The sequence below is a fragment of the Polypterus senegalus genome, chromosome 3 (genome assembly GCF_016835505.1).
Source record: "Polypterus senegalus isolate Bchr_013 chromosome 3, ASM1683550v1, whole genome shotgun sequence".
Lineage (NCBI taxonomy): Eukaryota > Metazoa > Chordata > Cladistia > Polypteriformes > Polypteridae > Polypterus > Polypterus senegalus.
Genome location: NC_053156.1, coordinates 123317063 through 123336612, shown reverse-complemented (window position 1 = coordinate 123336612; position 19550 = coordinate 123317063). Strand labels below are relative to the sequence as shown.

Here is a 19550-nt window from a genome sequence, read left to right as displayed (position 1 = left end):
AATGGAAGGATTTTTCTAAAGAGAGGGGGGGGGGATCAAGAGAGCAGATGGGCGTTGGTCACTCAGCGCAAAAACCAGCTTCAAGAAGGAAAAGTACTGGGAATATGGCCAGAGGGTCATGCTGACTTGTTTTTCACTTCAAGGGGCTTCACTACGCAATTCTTATTTTTGTGTGCCTCCTGGTACCAGGTGTCGTCATCATCAGGACCAAGTGCAAAACAACACCGCGTCCGTGGAAAGGTGTGTGTGCTGAAACTAATCACTTCTGTATACACTGCTTACACGTAAGCCGCTTTGGGCAAGGACGCTCAATTAGTATATAAGGGAAGGTTCCGCCCTCAGTTTCTTTGGAGGCTCAACCGTGGGGACAGCGCGCACCGCCCGGTAAATTGGAAGGGCAAATAATAAGTTGATCCTCTGACAAGACTGACAAGCGGGCCCCCTCAGTCTACTGGTCTGGGATGATGGCTCTGTGCCTTTTCATATGTTTGTAAGTATTGTTTTGCTTTTGTATGTCTGCATTATATTGCATTAGATGTGTTTGATTATTATAATTGATTAAGTAAATAAAATAGAAGTATTGGACCTCTTCTCTCTGATTCTTTGCCTACTTATGTTCATATCCCTGGAACCATTTTCCCGTAACAAAACAGCACCCATCAATACGTCTGATGTACTGAAAAGAGACAACTTCCTGCTATGTGTATAACAGTACAAGCAGGCTTACTATTGAGAATGACTGGGGCGGCGAGGGGGGGGGTTCATCACTCGCCCACCACACAGTAACCTCCACTACAGTATGCTGCCTGCAGTGTCCGCCCACCGAGAAAGAACACAGTGCGGCCAAAGGCGGGTAGTGAATCACCCAACCCCAATTCAACAAGCAGCCATCCGAGGCACACTACAATGCTACCACCGCGGCCCCGTTAACCCTCAATTGCCTCCATTCAGCCACAACCGAGTCACTGCTTGCAGCATTACCAGCCATGTGTGCTGGGCGGGCAGTGAAACACCGCCCTCTGCCTCATCCAGCCTGCGTCCAGTCAGGACCAGTAGCTGCAGCGGCATAGTGGGCGGGCAGCGAACCATCCTCCTGCACACGAGCGACAGCTGTGGCCCTAGTGACTATGGACCACGGGTCACCGCTTGCCGCCAGGAGTTGCTCGAAGGACACTATACTGCATGAGCAGTGAACTAGTGAGATAAAAATTGATATGTAATTTAGTATCATTTTTTCTTTGAATGTGAAAATTAAAGCACCCAGAAACTTTGCATTGCAGGAATCAGCCTAAATAAGTACACCAACAAAGTTATCCATACCTTGATAGACTTTCTCTACAAACATGACTTCTGTATTTGGAAACATAGTGCAAATCAATAAACAAAATAAAATACATAGTATTAAAATATTTGGTTTATTATGATAATACTGGTTGATCCTACTTACCATCCCCTTACTACTTTTACAGAAATTATTGGAGACAATTTAAGTGATGTTGCATCTTCAATATCTTGAGTTATCATTATTTCTTTTCCATTGAATTGCGGACCATCATATATTATAACCTGTTAAAAAGTAGCAGGAGGTTTTTTGCTGTTTTTGCTTTTTGGTTTTGTTTTTTGAAACAAACTTCCTAAACATTAAATCAGGAAAGACTTACCTTTCCAGGTCTCTTTTGTACTCTAGGACCCACATTCTATAAATAAATGGAAAAAATGTGATTTAATTCAGAAAATATAAGATTATAAAATAAAGCTTGATATATTCAGCTGTCACACACGTGCAGATGGAAGGCAGAAAAAGGGCTTGAGTGAGGGCAATTTCCAAATCAGACCAGGATGTGGCAGAGTGCACCGACTCTTTTTCTCCCTTGCCTGTAGACCATTCACGGGAGATCCCACCTGGCCCTATTGACGTCACTTCCGGGTCCGAGCCTATGGAAGAAAACCTTGCCGGTTCTGGCCCCTATGATGTCGCGTTCGGGCTCAAGCTTATGGTTGAAGACCCTTATGAGCCGGACCCCTTTGACCTCACTTCCTGTCTTCCCCTTTAAAAGCCTCCACCTTTTCCCTAAGTTCTGTTTGGATTTGGTTTTGTGCACATCAGTGCTGTTTATACTTTTGCAACTTCGCAGCCAGGATACCAAATATACGGGTGACTGCCCCAAACCTTGTTATGACTCAAAGTGGAGTATGTGACATCAGCATATATTAATGAACTTAACTTACAAGGGTGAGAAAAAAAATACTTTCAATAACTAACAGAACCTGATGTGAAGCAGGAAAGCATTGCAGGGGAGTATGCTTGAAATTCTAGTACACCCTTGTAAACAGAATGTTAAGTAAAGCAGATTTATTTCCAAGATGGCCAACATGCAACCTTGTGTTCCTGTTGTACAACAACCAGCAGTACAGGTTTTTCAGTTCATCATTGTAATCCAGATGGTTATGATTTTTTTTTTGTTAAAAAGCAAACAAAATATATCAATGCAGAAAAGAGAGTATGGGATGCTAAACTGTAACATTTAAGTGGCACTGAAAACTGCCAAATCTTTTTTATTTACCATGGAGGAAATATGCTAATATGTAAAGCCATTAATATTTATTTTTATGAAGTCAAATCCATAACTAGAAAATTTGGAATATGCATAATAAATGCTCACAGCCAGAATATAACACAATCCCTCTTTCAAAGTGCAAAACTGAGCATTCATTCTGATAAACCAAAGAGATATTAATTCATTTGGGAGCTTTATGTTGTAGTTGATTATGAATAAATGGACATAAATGCCCAGCCACCAAAAGGCTCTCATTACTATATATACATATATATATATACACACACAGTGCATCCGGAAAGTATTCACAGCACATCACTTTTTCCACATTTTGTTATGTTACAGCCTTATTCCAAAATTGATTAAATTCATTTTTTCCTCAGAATTCTACACACAACACTCCATAATGACAACGTGGAAAAAGTTTGCTTGAGGTTTTTGCAAATGTATTAAAAATAAAAAAATTGAGAAAGCACATGTACATAAGTATCACAGCCTTTGCCATGAAGCTCAAAATTGAGCTCAGGTACATCCTGTTTCCCCTGATCATCCTTGAGATGTTTCTGCAGCTTAACTGGAGTCCACTTATGGTAAATTCAGTTGATTGGACATGATTTGGAAAGGCACACACCTGTCTATATAAGGTCCCACAGTTGACAGTTCATGTCAGAGCACAAACCAAGCATGAAGTCAAAGGAATTGTCTGTAGACCTCCGAGACAGGATTGTCTCGAGGCACAAATCTGGGAAAGGTTACAGAAACATTTCTCCTGCTTTGAAGGTCCCAATGAGCATAGTGGCCTCCATTATCCGTAAGTGGAAGAAGTTCGAAACCACCAGGATTCTTCCTAGAGCTGGCTGGCCATCTAAACTGAGTGATCGAGGGAGAAAGGCCTTAGTCAGGGAGGTGACCAAGAACCCAATGGTCACTCTGTCAGAGCTCCAGAGGTCCTCTGTGGAGAGAGGAGAACCTTCCAGAAGGACAACCATCTCTGCAGCAATCCACCAATCAGGCCTGTATGGTAGAGTGGCCAGAGGGAAGCCACTCCTTAGTAAAAGGCACATGGCAGCCTGCCTGGAGTTTGCCAAAAGGCACCTGAAGGACTCTCAGACCATGAGAAACAAAATTCTCTGGTCTGATGAGACAAAGATTGAACTCTTTGGTGTGAATGCCAGGTGTCACATTTGGAGGAAACCAGGCCCCGCTCATCACCAGGCCAATGCCATCCCTACAGTGAAGCATGGTGGTGGCAGCATCATGCTGTGGTGATGTTTTTCAGCGGCAGGAACTGGGAGACTAGTCAGGATAAAGGGAAAGATGACTGCAGCAATTTACAGAAACATCCTGGATGAAAACCTGCTCCAGAGCACTCTTGACCTCAGACTGGGGCAACGGTTCATCTGTCAGCAGGACAACGACCCTAAGAACACAGCCAAGATATCAAAGGAGTGACTTCAGGACAACTCTGTAAATGTCCTTGAGTGGCCAAGCCAGAGCCCAGACTTGAATCCGATTGAACATCTCTGGAGAGATCTTAAAATGGCTGTGCACCGACGCTTCCCATCCAACCTGATGGAGCTTGAGAGGTGCTGCAAAGAGGAATGTGCGAAACTGGCCAAGCTTGTGGCATCATATTCAAAAAGACTTGAGGCTGTAATTGCTGCCAAAGGTGCATAGACAAAGTATTGAGCAAAGGCTGTGAATACTTATGCACATGTGATTTCTCAGTGTTTTTATTTTTAATAAATTTGCAAAAGTAAACTTTTTTCATGTTATCATTATGGGGAGTTGTGTGCAGAATTCTGAGGAAAAAAATTTAATTAATCCATTTTGGAATTAGCGATTCTAAATTGGCCCTAGTGTGTGCTTGATGTGTGGGTGTGTGTGTCCTGCGGTGGGTTGGCACCCTGCCCAGGATTGGTTCCTGCCTTGTGCCCTGTGTTGGCTGGGATTGGCCTCAGCAGACCCCCGTGACCCTGTATTCGGATTCAGCGGGTTAGAAAATGGATGGATGGCATTTTGGAATTAGGCTGTTACATAACAAAATGTGGAAAAAGTGATGCGCTGTGAAAACTTTCTGGATGCACTGTATAAATATATATATACTAGACATTAAGCCCGTTAAAATAACGGGCGCTAGAACAGTAGTGCATAAACATTTGTATGAACAGTCTATATTAAATGTCAAGGGACCTTGTATGTGGCTGTAATATGTGTCACTGTATTGTGTGCCTTTAATTTTCTCTCTCAGTAATACTGGTTTGTATTTCCGTGAAATGCCTGTAATTTTGTCTGACAGTAATACAGTGGAACCTCGGTTCACGACCATAATCCGTTCCAGACTGTATGAACTGTATGTAAATATATATTTTTTTAAGTTTTTAAGCATAAATATAGTTAACTATACCATAGAAAGCACAGCGTAATAGTAAACTAAATGTAAAAACATTGACTAACACTAAGAAAACCTTGAACAACAGGGAAAACTAACACTGCAAGAGTTTGCGCTATAGCCTTATGACCCGCTCGCTAAAAACTCTTTTTTTAATGAGTTTTAAGCACAGGGGAAAAAATTAACATTTGAAAAATCTGTAATTTAATAAACAACCAAGAAAAGTAACATTGCAACAATGCACGCGCGTGCCTGTGTGTGTGTGTGTGTGTCTCTCTCTTGCGCGCCTTTGTGTGTGTCTCTTAAGCGCACGCCTCTGGGTCTGTGTGTCTATTGCCTGTGTCTGTCTGTCTGTCTGTCACACGTGCCTGTTTGTCTCGTGTGTGTGTGTCTGTCACGCGTGCCTGTGTGTGTGCGTGACTCGTGCACGCCTGTGTGTGTGTGTCTGTCTCTCTCTGCAGAGGGAATGCACAGGAAGAGATTGAACACGTGCTGTGTGGCCCCGCGCATGCGCACTTCTCCAGAAGACACACACACGCACGGACTGTGCGCGCCTGTGTGTGTGTGTGTGTGTGTATGACTCGCGCATGCCTGTGTGTGTATATCTCTGCACAGAGAATGCACAGGAAGAGACTGAACACGTGCTGTGTGGCCCCTGTGTGGTTCCATGCTTCATAGTATGCCTAATAATTGGGTATTTATTTAATTTACAAACTGTAAAGATTGAATTTCCTTTTAAAATGCCTTGAAAAATATGAAATACAAAATATGGCTAAAAGTAAGTGGACATCAGACCACATACATATATGAGCTTGTTGGACATCCCATTCCAAAACCAGGTATAGCCCTTTTTGGCTATAACAGCCTACACTTTTTTCAAAAATTTTTTTACAAAATTTTGCAGTATATGTGTGTGTATGGCAATTTGGCATTGCGCATGATGGTCTTAGGCTTGTGTGTAGCTGCAAGGCCGTGGAAACACAGGTCATGAAGCTCCCGATGCATAGTTTTTGTGCTGATATTACATAACACTAGAATCCCTGGAGCCTACAAAAATATTTGTAATGCCGGGCCACCTTAAATTCCTTCACACCTCTTATCAGAGCCTTTTTGCAAATGTGTCTACAGAAACTTTCAAAAATTGGCTCTTAAAACTAAAACATAAAAAAAATTCTGTTTTAGTTATATGTTTAACATTTCTTGCCTCACTTTTCCTGTCATCCTACATTTACACAGATCACTGTAGACACGGAACACACACATGCAATGTATGTATTCTAAATAAAGATATATTATTTACCCTATACAATTCCAGACACCTAACTCCTAGATCGCTTTAGAAGGTATTTTATACAACTAATAGTAAAGAGGTATACAGTACACCCCCAAAGTTGGCAGGGGTTACGTTCCTAGAGCACCTGCGAATTGTGAAAAATCGCGAATTTAGGATGTGGTTAAAAATGACTTTTAAATGCTTATTTTTAACCCTAAATACAGTATGCCCCCAAAGCACTTTAATTTCGTTGCAAACTCAGCTTAATACATTACCTAAAAACAGAATGTAAAGGTAAACCTGTATACTGTACAGGGTGGTTCAGATCTAATCATGCAGATCCAGATCGTCTGGATGACTTTGATTTATGCGGGGACGATTCCAGTTCGGTGCAAAGATGATTATTCATGTCGTCATTTTGCACACTTTTCGATGGTCTGGGATTTTTCAGGTGATTTTCTATGTAAATGTAATAAGTTATAGCGTAATGTAAATTGCATAATTAGATCTGGACCACCCTATACAGTACTGTATTATGTCTCCTGCGGTGCTAAAATGTAAAATACCAATGCTACTGTAATTCATGCAAGCGTGTTTTCTTTGGTATGCGCTGTCGTTTTCTTTGTTATAAGTAAACACATAATTTAATTTAATTAAAATACAGTAAAATGTACGGGTACTCAGCAATGATGAATGATATTGATGATGATGATGATGAAGTAGCTGTGCAGTACAATGCAAAGGATTTAAAACTCCTCGGGTGGCGCCTCTTCTTCAGGCGCTTCAGGAGGAGTTGTATCTTTGGATGGGTCTTCTTCTGGTGGGGTTTCGTGCTGGCTTTTCTTTATAGGTTTCAGGAACATTGCGATGGGAAGTTGCTACATTGTCTCCTGTAGCAAACTGCTAGTACAATTTCCGTGCTTTCTCACGGATGATGTTACCATCCAAGGGGATGTTCTTCTTCCTGCAGTCGTTGGTCCAGAATGCCAAGGTAGATTCCATCCCGACGATATTTTTATTCCTTATGGTCGTTACCTTCTTGGCACTATCACAGAAACGTACAGATACGGTACTCCAGATCGCTGCTTCGTTCTTCATGTAGCATACGGTGCTTTCATTAAAGTCATAGTGGCGCACTACTGCAGCATAACTTTTTAGTTCCCGGAGCAAATCCAGTAGTTCAACCTTCTCCAGGAGTGTTTTACAATTCTTCTGGCGCTTAGTCTCAGTGTCAGAAGCCTAAGAAGGTGCAGGGAGCTTCGGCGACATCTTGTGCTTTTAAGAATAACAAAATGAATACAATAACAAAATGGAAAACACGAGGACACTCAGCTGGAGAAACATCACAGGGCAGCAGTCAATCAGCAGCAAGAAGAAATTAATAACGCTCTCGGATTGGCTACTTTTACCATCCCAAACTGTGTTTCCCTCAGCGGTGGTAAACCCACTCACCTGGAGACACGTCACAGGGCAGCAATCAATCAGCAGCAAGGAGAAATGAATAACGCTCTCAGATTCGCTACTTTCACCATTCCAAACTGTGTTTCCCTCAGCGGTTGCTTCCTGTTCTCTCTACAGCTCAGTACTGCCGTAAAAAAAGCCATAAAAATTGCGGAGGATATTTGCACTTTCCACTAACAATTAATAGTTAGGTTCTAAGGAAAAATCTGCAAACGACTGAGTCCGTGAACCCTGAACCGCGACTTTGCGGGGTCCTACTGTATATCTTTAAATAAGATGTTATTTGTGAAATCAGTGTGCCCAGACATTTGCCTTTGGCGAGCATCCCCTACCCTAACTCCTAAATCCTAGATACACAGACTAAAGCTGTGAGAATTTTGTGTATGATTTCAGCTGCTTCAGTGAGAGATGTGTGAGCAGGCCGCCTGCTGCCAGTGCTGATTGACACATTTGCAAAACAAAGGCACTAATGAGGAGATGCAAGGGTATTTAAGGTGGATCGGCATCTATATTAATAAAAGGCAAAGCCCTCACTGACTCACTCACTCACTGACTGACTGACTGACTGACTCACTGACTCATCACTAATTCTCCAACTTCCTGTGTGGGTGGAAGGCTGAAATTTGGCAGGCTCATTCCTTACAGCTTCCTTACAAAAGTTGGGCAGGTTTCATTTCGAAATTCTGCGTGTAATGGTCATAACTGGAAGCTATTTTTCTCCTTATACTGTAATGGTGTTGAGGTCGAAAGCCGTGGGGGGCGGAGTTTCGTGTGACATCATCACGCCTCCCACGTAATCACGTGAACTGACTGTCAACACAATACGTAGAAAACAAGGAAGAGCTCCAAAAAGCGCTGAAGAAAACATGCATTATATAATTGAGAAGGCAGCGAAACAATAAGAAGCGAGTGACTGACATATACAACCATATTCATGAGTGCTGCTACTTCGGAAACAAAGCAAGGTGTAAACCTAAAGTTTAAATTAAGTTCATAGACAGGCTGCCGCTGGCATTTGTCATGCCCACGGGCAATGCGGGATACAAGTTTAATGAGAGGACGCAGGATATAAACGAGAGTTTTGATCACTTTGTAACTAAGTTAAAATTGCAGGTGAAGGGCTGTGCTTATGCAAATTCCGAGAGACTGTGTTTGTGGGGGATTGACAGCTAAGGCGGGTGGGGGAGTCACGTCATCATCTCACCTCCCATTCACCTCATTTCGCTCTGAGCTGAGCTCCGCAGCTAACGCAGGCTTACGGAAGTGACTTTGTGACGCTGCCACCAAATACTCCACACTGAATCCTCCAGGCACTACTTACAAAAGGTTACATTGACAATCGTGTTACGTTATTTTTAAAATGTTTCCTTTTCTTAGCACAAGCACAGCTGAGAAGCTTCGATGCATGTGCTCCATAACCCATTAAAAAATAATGCATTTAATCACACTGCATTCCAAGCAAAGGGGAACTTCTGTCAATGCATGATTTCCTGGTACACCAATTACATTGATCAGCGCTTCCCGATTCATTTTACCCTCGCACCCCCTTGGTTTGAGAAGAAGTATGAAAAAATATGAGGTTAACACAGAAAAACAGATCACCAATTGAAGCTTTATGAATAATCGATACTTTATTCGTCATCAATAATTGTTTTGGTAAAGCCATACTCAGTGTAATCCTCTTTCCATTTTATAATTTTTCCGCCACTAGCCATGATTAAATGAACGGTAAAAAAGTAAGTGTGAAGCGAGGGTGACTTATTCAGGCAGGCAGGCGACAGCTCAATAGCTCGAATTTGAATATAAGTAGGTTCTATTTAGTCGCCAGAAATATCTTTGGTAGGAATGGAAGTTGAATTCAGTCTTTAAATTTCTATGGTGAAGAAAAATGTATGCAATGATGACTACATTTAACTATATAAAGTCAAAACTTGTATATATAAAGTCATTCCCGAATATATAAAGTCAAAACTTGATTATATAAAGTCACTGTCGGAATATATAAAGTCAGCGCTGGAATATATAAAGTCAAAACTTAAATATATAAAGTCAGCGTCGGAGTATATAAAGTAAGCGCTGGAATATATAAAGTCAAAACTTGAATATATAAAGTCAGCGTCGGAATATCCATCCATTTCCCAACCCGCTGAATCAGACCACAGGGTCACGGGGGTCTGCTGGAGCCAATCCCAGCCAACACTGGGCGCAAGGCAGGAACCAATCCTGGGCAGGGCACATGCATCATTTTCAAAACATTAACCAAAAAAGTGTTTTTTTAATTTATTTTTCTGAATACATTTTTGTTAACTTAGTTCAGTTCAGAGTCGTTTCAATCAATATATTTTGACTTTGACTTTATATATTCAGGAATGAGTTTATAAATTCCGACGCTGACTTTATATATTCAGGTTTTGACTTTATATATTCAGGAATGACTTTTTTTTTTCAAGTTTTGACTTTATATATTCTGACGCCGACTTTATATATTCAGAAAATCAATGTATTTGCCTGTTTGGTACCCCATAGTATATGTGTTTGTGTATATATGTACACATGTATGTATGTATATGTGTATATATATATATATATATATATATATATATATATATATATATATATGCCAGCAACACTCATGACAATGACAAAACAATTACATTGTCAATCATGTTACGTTATTATTAAAATGTTTCCTTTTCTTTTTACTTCTCCACTGCGAAGCGCGGGTATTCTGCTAGTTATAAATAATTTTGTAGGCTTCAGGGATTTTAGTCTTAGGGATTTTAGAGACACTCTGGAATTCTTTTGCATACAATTTCTCACATTAAAGCACTATGCAAGAATCTTTGTATTACATGCCAGGCAAAGTGCTTTATAGGAAATTTGAGTTTAAAAATAAATGGTTATTTGTAGTCATCATCATTATAATCATCATGGGATTTAATTGATATTTTCTTGGTTTACCCAGGTTAGCCAGATGGCCACTAAATCTTTTTCTTTCACTTTCTATAGTACTGTGAATTGTTTGGGTTATGGTGTTTTTTGATATAATTTGACACCATCTCCAACCTCATTCCCTTCACATCCATTTTGGTTAACCTCTTCCTTCACCCTATAATCCTCTGCCTTTTGTTCCACATACCCAAATCACCTTAGTCTATTTATCTTCAACACTTTCATGTAAAACTGTTCACTTAGCAACAACATTCATCTTCCTCTCACTCCATTACATTCTACATATCCACCTGATCATTCTCATTTCCATACTTTCTTCTTTTGCTCCATGGTCTGCCATCATAGGTTACATTTCACTTTCATATAGCATACTACTCCCCAAACAGCTTTCATAAAGTTTTCTCTTTCAATGCTAGAGAGACGCCTTTAGAGATGAGAATGAGGTACAGTTTCAAAACTATCTTCATTTCAACATCTTCCCTTACATTTCTATTTAGCTTTTTGACAACAATACATGATCATGGGTGTATATTTATGTACTTCCCTGGTCACCATCTTGATAACCATCACTAAAAGCAGCAGACTCAGAAATAATTCCTGGTGCAGACCCCCTTCACCTCACAAATCTCTGTATCCCCATTTGTTGTTCTGAGTGCTTCTTCATACTTTGACATCACTGCAGATTTTAGCCAGTCACTGCCACCTAACTCTCTCTGTGCTTAACGTACTGCCTCTCATGTCATCCTGTTAAATCTACAAATGCATAACGCAGCTTCTTTCCTTTCATTTGATGCTTTCCTGTATTTATAAAACAACAAGGATTGTATATGTTGTTCCCTTTCCTGGTATGAAACCTAACTGCATTTTGCTACCTTTATTTCATCAGTCTTTAATTTAGCACTCTTTAAAGTTCCTTCATTGATTTTTTTTTAAACCCTGACTGCACGATACAATCCTCATTCGAATGATTCATCCTTTCTTTTATATAAATGAAAAAGCACACATCTTTTCTAATCTTTATGAACCTCCCATCACACACAATCTTGTTGCACTGGCCTGTCAACCATTTAACTCCAGTACCTTCAGCTGCTTTCAGTATATCAGATTATGCTCTTGGGGCCACTGCTTTACAGTACTTTTTTAGCACATTTTCATTCTCCATTTTTGAAAACAGCTTTCATTTTGTAACAATGAACATTATTACCCTATGACCTCATTCCATTACCTCCTCATTCAGAAACTTCTACCAAGTATCCTCAAACCCATTACCATCAATCATGTTCTCTTCAGAATTTTGCTTGTTCATACACACTATATACTGTCTTTCTTTGGCCACCTCATTCTATGATCCTGAATACAATCCTTTTTTTCTCATCTGCAGCTCAGTTACTGTACATATTCCCTTCTCTTGGCTTCTTTCAAACTCACAACTGCCTTTCTGGCTTTTCACTTTCTTTCCTCAAAGATCACTCACTTTCTGCATCTGTGTTCTGCCACTCCTTATAGTTTCTCCTCTTTTCATGGATTTGCTATGTCTACATCAACATTCCAGTACCACGTTACCTTTTGTCTGTGCAGTCCCTTTGTTCAATAGCAGACTTCTGCCGTTTTAAATCATACACTCTACATCACTTCTCACTTACCATTCATGACTGATGCTTCTGAAACAAAATTTGCTTTTGCTATGAACGTTTCAACAAACTCAAATTCTCCTCCTTCAGCTTCCAAACCTACTTCCTTGTTACATACTGCACTTACTCTGCCTCTGACTAAAAGATCTTCTACAAGGAAGTGATGCTGTGAAAAACAAACTTCTTCTGGCATCACCTTCACATTTTTCGGTATATCCTGATCAACCTTCCTCCCCAGCAGCCTATCATATTTCAAATGTCACCAATCTTGTTTTCTTACTTCATAAAATACTGTCACACACAACCATTTATTTCTGTTGCATCAGCAAACTTTAGAATCATCTCACCCTCAGCATTCTTGATACTGAAGATAACACCAATGTGAACTTATTAATAACTATCAGTACATAATTTTAACTGAGTTTATTTTATAAATAATGTGCTAATTTACCTGCACCATCTTAAAGATAAAACTGAAACATAATGAAAGTGAACATATTATTATAAAAGAAAATACAATACAAGAAAAATAAATTATGAAAGATTTTCACTTACTTGAAAGTGTGATAGTGAGCTTCCTGAAAATGATGGAGTAGTATTTAGCTGGCCAGGTATGCTGAATACTGATAATTCCTTGCTAGTATCAACACCACTGTTAATTCCCAAATCAGTACTCATTTTAGGATACTGAGGCATCTGAAAGGCACTTTGTGAAAAACAGTTTGTATCTGAAGTGTTTGGATTAACATATTTCTGCATATATTCTGGGAGTTTAACTTCAGAAAATGCTTGTCTTGATAGTTCTAAATCACCTGTGCCAGGAACGTCACTAAAAACTGGGTTTTGGATGACTTCTTGCATGCTTTCAGACACTTTATCTATGCATGCAGCCTGACCTTCAGAGGTGGAAGATACGCTACTCTGAATAGATGTATTTTTTGTAAAAGAATTTTTCTGTGGCACTGCTGAAGGATTCATCAGACTTGAAAGAACAGAGCTTTTCTCAAGACGAGATATTTTACTGCCAGCAACAGAAATCCCATCAGATGTTGTACTGCTTATATCCTGTGCATCCGAATTTTTGCCTGATGGCTGTAGTGACTTAAATAGCAAACTCTGTTCTGCTGTTACACGTTTTGGCAGAAGTTTGCTTTTTATCTCTGCACTTTGCATCTTAAACAAAGTTGTTGGAGGTGGCTCCTTTGGTTCTGTTTTTCCTAAGCCAAAAGTAAAGCTAGCAGGATCAAATACTTTTTCAAACCGGTCTTCTTTTATAGGTGGCAGTGCAAAGGGTGGGGGTGCTGTTGGTCTCAAACATCTTTGCTTTTGTGGAATTGAAAATGGGCTTCCACAGTTTTTGATGTTTTTCAGAAATTCTTCAAAATCATCAGATTTGTCTAATATATTGTCACTGTCCTCAGTTTCAAAGCTACCTAACTTGTTAGCTTTAGTGTGCTTTTTTGCTTCAAATTTATGTTCCACATCTAACCATCCTGAAGGTTTATTGCTGCTGTCAAATATATTACCACCCTGCCTCAGAGTCTCAGAGGGGAAGGGACGTTTTGTTCCTGTAATATTTTGGACTGCATTTACATTTTCTGGCTGTTCTATTGTGTCTTTTACTGTATGTAGATTTTTGAGTTTGTCATTTTTCATAGTGAAATTTTCTGATTTTTCAGAATATTGCCAACTTTGTATACCTTTATTTGAAGAATGCATATTGATTTTATTAGTTTCTTCATCTGGTTTCTGTAGCTTCTGAAAAGTTGAGCCTTGCAAAGTTTTAGAAGATGCTGTCTGATACTGTATCTTTTCTAAATTAAATTCCCCTTGTTTGGACATGACCTTTACTTGCAAGTCAGTTATATTTTGCTGTTCTATGAAACTGCCTTTGTTTTTAAAACTACTGCTTTTTTGCTCCACATTTAGCGGGGCAGCTGAAAATAATCCACTGTCATTACTTAATGTTCCTCCCAAGGAAGAAACATAGTTAGAGGAGTGCACGTCTTTTACTGTATTTGTTTCTAACTTCCCTGATTCTAATACATTAGAAGCTGCTGTTCCATGAATGCTGTTTTCTGTTTCAGTTAGTCTTAGAGTAACAGTTTGCATATTTAAAGGCATATTACAGTTCTCAGAACCCAATCGTGAATCTGAAGTTAAATCAGTGACGCTGTGAAGGCTGCTACCTTCAGATAATTCTTCCAATATACTGTTATCACTTTTGAGACATATTTTATTTGCCAAATTACCTACTGAATCTACACCGGTTGCAATCTGCGCTGCCTCCAAAATGCTCAAAGCTTCTTGTTGTTTTATCAGTGTTTGTGATTCAATATGGACCTGTTTTAATGATGACATTTCTTGTGCCACTACTTTACTTTTCCCTTCTGATAATATTTCAGATACCACTGAATCATTTTTTCTTTCCTGAGCACATAACTGAATATCTGAAGGTGACTCAGTTATTCTGTTTTTCTCATTATTGTTTGATAGTCCTAATGAAGCACTGATATGACTTTTGGGAAGAACATCTTCCACAGTACTGGCTACATTGCTTCTCTTATTTTCAAACTCGTCTAATTTCAATGTGTGATGCGTTTTCATTTCCAATTCAAAGTTTTCCTCTTTAAATTTTGCATTTTTTTGCAATTCTGCTTCATTTACTTTTCCTTTCAGATCTGTAGCAACCTCATGTGCTGCTGAAGTTAATTCGCTCATTATGTATACACTACTATGCTCTGGTTGTTCTGTGCTGAGCTTGTTGCTTTCAAGGATTGAGTCTCTCTTCAAAATGTCTTTTGTTGTTTCAGATTCATGTAAATGTTCTATAAAAGTCTCTGATTTCACAGACTCACTATAAGTTTCGGCCTTGCTCATTTGTACAGGTAAAGATGACTCCACAACCTGCTGGATGACATTATTTTCTAATGGCTGCTCTACATGGACATTGCAGAATCGTGGCAAATCTTTCACATTGTTACTGCCCCTGTCTCCCTTTGTTTCAAGTTCTTCCGTTTGGGTGGTAAGATGAACTTTGGCAGGAACAGAGACACTTCCCATCTGTCTTGAACTTCCACCTTGCAATGTCTTTTTTTCCAGTTCAGTTTTAGCAGTATTAAAGACAGCACCTGAAATTTCTACTGATTGACCTGGATTCTCAGTATTTATTTTGGCATGATTGCACTGTAAAGACTTATTCAGGATATCTTCATCCTTAATGACAGTGTTCTGTGGTTGTGGTTCTTTTCCATTTAGTGTTTCTGTCTGAAGTTTACCATTGAAAGATACATTGCTACATTCCTCAACTAGTAAAGTTGCACTTGAAGGCAACACAGTGACCTTTTGAGAACTGTCACACTCTTCTACAAAAGCAACTACATTAATTGACTTTTTGTCACTTTCCTCCTTGTGAGGCCGTGAATTAGAAGGTGATCTAATACCATCCTTAATGGCAACATTCTTAGGTTCCTTCTCTCTACATTCATGGTAGCTCTCAGAGTGTTCACAGTTCACCTTGCCGACTTCCTTTTCTTCCTTTCTTTCACATTGATTTTCTTGTGGAGAAAGTTGCCCTTTTGATGGAAGAGCATCACCAATCATCTGCATAGACTTTGTGTCTTGTAATATGTTGCTTTCCATCTCAGTTTTCACCTCAGTAATGTGTATAGTAGTCAGCTCAGGCTGTCCCACATTGTCAGATTTTGTTTTTGCAGCAATGCAAGTCAATGATTTAATCACAGTGTTTTCATTTTCCATGGTAGGACTCTTTGGTAGCTCTTGGCTAATGGCTTCACTGTCAGTTTTTGTTAAAGTGTATATCACTTTTTCCCCATTGTCTGTTACATGATCCTTAACTGAACCCTGTTGTATTAAAATAACATGGCTTTTTTCCTCTACTTCCAAGTGTTTTCCAGTGGCATATTTTACTGCAGAGGGTGACTTATCGCTTTTTATATTAAATGCAGGTTGCTCTTTGGTCCTTTCTTTTTTAGATACAATGCTCTTCTTTTTATCTGTTTGTGAAATGCTGGTGGGACTCCGCTGTGCAGGTGCAACCGTTTCTTTTGTTCCATGAAAAGAAATGTTAGCTTTTTTATCTGGAACAATCTTTTGAGGTGATGCCAATGGTTCAGCCACACTTTCTGAACCTTCATTTGATACCTGCCTAAAAATATTCTTCTGAACAGGCCTAGGCAGTTTACTGGGAGAGGTAGGTGATTCACACAGAGCCTTCGTGCTTTCTGTTTGAAGTTTTGTGGTGTTTTGATCTGCTGATGCAGTAGACTCACTATTTTGTTGATGAATGTTGCCTTCTGAATTCTCCAATGTAGTTTGCTGTTCACCAGTGACTTCTACTGCATCATTTGAGATTTGCCTAGTGATGCCTTTACCAATTGGTCTAGGCAGCTTGCTTCCTGTTGGTGAAAGATTAACTGATTCCTTAACTGCACGTTTTGGTCCAGATTTAGGTGATTCATTTGTAACCTTTACAATTTTGTTAATGGTCTTTTTTTTAGTTGTTCCCGATTTAGTAAGTTCTGTTTTTTCTTCAGTTGGGCTATCTACTCTACAACTGGGTAATGGAGAATGCATTGTACTTGCTTCTGGTTTTAATTCATTATTTGTTGTCAAAGTCCTAGACAAATCTGTTGTATTTGGTACTTTAGTGTCGTCTGACAGTTTTGCTGTGGCAATCTGAGAGGAAGACCAACATGTCTGTTCATTGGGTGTTATTGGCGTTCCATCAACCTGTTCCTTCGGAACTTTATGCACTACTGGCAACCTGTTAATGGGGTCCTCCAAACCTTGAATCACAACAACAGAATTTTCTTCTGAATTATTACTTTTCATCTGTGACTGGTTATTTGCCCCTTCCATTGCTGAAACAAACTCTGTTATCTGTCCAGGCTGCAAGGATGGCTGCATGTCACTGCTTTTCAAAGTTGTTTTTACATCATCCTCAGTCTTGTTTGGTTTCATGCTTTCATTTGCTGTAGTCACACCCTGATGTGTTGTTGGTAACTGACCTTTAGAAGTAGCAGTTTTTGAAACATGAGATGCAGCAATTTCATCATTGGCTACAGAGTGTTTAGTTTCTTTGCTAGATGTAGGAACCATTGTTTCTTTTAACCCACAATCTGCATTTTCCCTTGGTTCAGGTCTCTTCTTCAAGCCATCATTTGTGATATCCTGGGGTGAACTCAATTCTGATGTCTTATCATGCTCAGAAGACTCTGGGCTACTGCTGAGTGTCCAACTTTTCTTTGTGTCTTTTGTTGATTTTAAGGCTATAGACTGTAACTGAACATCTGATACGGATTGTTTGTGCGTCTGAAAATGTCTACTGTTTATCTTTTCTGATTGTGAAGCAGATGCTTCTTGGCAATTCTCTTCAAAAACAGGAAAATCAGTTGTTTCAGGAACCTTTGCAATAGGTGTTTTTGAATCCATCTCATTATTCTCAGTACTACTGTTTATCTTCAAAGTTGCTCTTCCTGTAAATTTTTTTGACTGTTTTGAAGTACAGGGGATGCTCTTTGTGACAAGAAAATCTACTTTTTGTGAGCTGGTTACTTTGTTTTCAAATAAGCTGATTCTGTCAGCAACACTGCTGTGCTTATCGGGCTGTGATGATGATGCTTCTGTAGATTGTTTTTCTATTTGTCTGTTAAAATGAAAAACAGAACAAAGAATTACAATTTGTTCTTAGGAATGACTGTAAAATATACTGATTCCTGCATTGATTCACTCTATGGTGTTTGCACATCCTCCCCATGTTACCTGCACAGCCTGATCTAGACTAGATGATGACAGTATAGGATTCTTAATATTTAAGTCTGTGTCTGTTGCCACATGAATTAGAAGAAACATATTTTTGTTTTTACGTAAACACAACTTTTCTTCTATAAAAATGCTATATACAATTAGGGGAAAAATAAAAAATAAAGAAATGACACATAGCATACAATTTTGTGCCTCAAATAAGCATGACACAGCACAGAAGTGCATATAAAAAACGGCAAAATCTTTGACAAGTTTTTTTGTGCTGTAGCATCGATAAATTGTTTGTTCTTTAGCATTCTCAGCACCTCAGTGTGACTTTTTTTCTTACAATTTCAAATTATATTTTTTCCTACTGCAAGTATATTGACTGCTGTATCTACTTTCAAAGATTAAAAACAAAATCCACGTACTAAAGTTTCTATTAGTACACCTTATACTAGGGCTGCAAAATATATCGTTTCAACATCATCATTACGATGTGTGCATGTGCAATGTTAGTTATTTGTTTTTTGCCTTGTCAATTCACAAGAATAACTTGTACTAACAAGTGACACATGAATGCAAAACACTTTCGATAGATTTAGAAGATTAGATATATTAATAGAATTGAAAGAATAAAAAGTAGGCCACATACAGAAACCTATATCAGGACATGTGTTGTCAAGTAAAGAGAATTAAAAAAAACACGTCATGCTACAACGTTTTTGCTGCTCTTTTATTACTTAGGTGTTACCCTAGTTCAAACGCCACAAACTGTAATGATGTAATGACACGATAGCAGTAAGAGACTCATTATAAAATGTATAATAACTTAATAATATGAAGCTTATTATTTTATGGACCGATCATTTCGGGAGGAAAACGAAGAGGTGATTTGGCAGATCAAATAATTTTCCCCGCAGTGGCAAACAGGTTTCATAAACAATTAATTTTTAAAGACGCATTAAACAGAATCTGGTGGGCACACCAATAATGTCACGCTCATAAGACAGTAATATTCATTGAGAGTGACTTAATTTTCATAGATTTTTAAAACATGTAAAGAAAGTGCAGCATGTGACACCTCAGCCAGTGTGATGTTTCTGCAGGCAGAAACTATATATTTCATATTTATAGAACCTGTAGATTACTCAGTTGCAGAAATACAGTTAATTGTTTGTATAAGCACTTTATTGTTTTGGGAAAATATTCAGCCCTGGGAGAAAAGGAAAAAACAAATCAGCCCTAAAAGATTTAAAGGCAGAAAATTCAAAGTGGTATGGCATGACTGAAGCCGCTGGCTCGTTCTATTTTTTGAAGTTGCACTGAAGGCTCTCCAAACTCTGTGTGCTGATGCTTTGTGCTTTGTCTTCTATTAAAAATACAAAAACATCTTGTAAATAGTAATAAATCTTTTGTTATTTTCTTTATTTTTCTTGAGCTTGGTTTGACGTCAGGCTCTTTCAAGGTTTGTTTTCATTCTCCTTGTGGCTAGTTACTCATGCATAGGGCACGCG

The 19550-nt window shown here is 39.0% G+C and overlaps 1 protein-coding gene across 2 annotated transcripts in view; it reads right to left on the bottom strand.

Annotated features, from left to right (window-relative positions):
• The window catches only part of crybg1a (crystallin beta-gamma domain containing 1a), a 327674-nt gene that overhangs the window by 68101 nt on the left and 240023 nt on the right, over positions 1-19550 (bottom strand). For both annotated transcript variants that reach the window (XM_039747873.1, XM_039747874.1), the window contains 3 exons: positions 12823-17935; positions 1662-1697; positions 1448-1566 (listed from right to left, as the gene is read on the bottom strand). In XM_039747873.1, the coding sequence (XP_039603807.1) occupies positions 1448-1566; positions 1662-1697; positions 12823-17935 (5268 nt within the window). The remainder of the gene's footprint in view (positions 1-1447; positions 1567-1661; positions 1698-12822; positions 17936-19550) is intronic.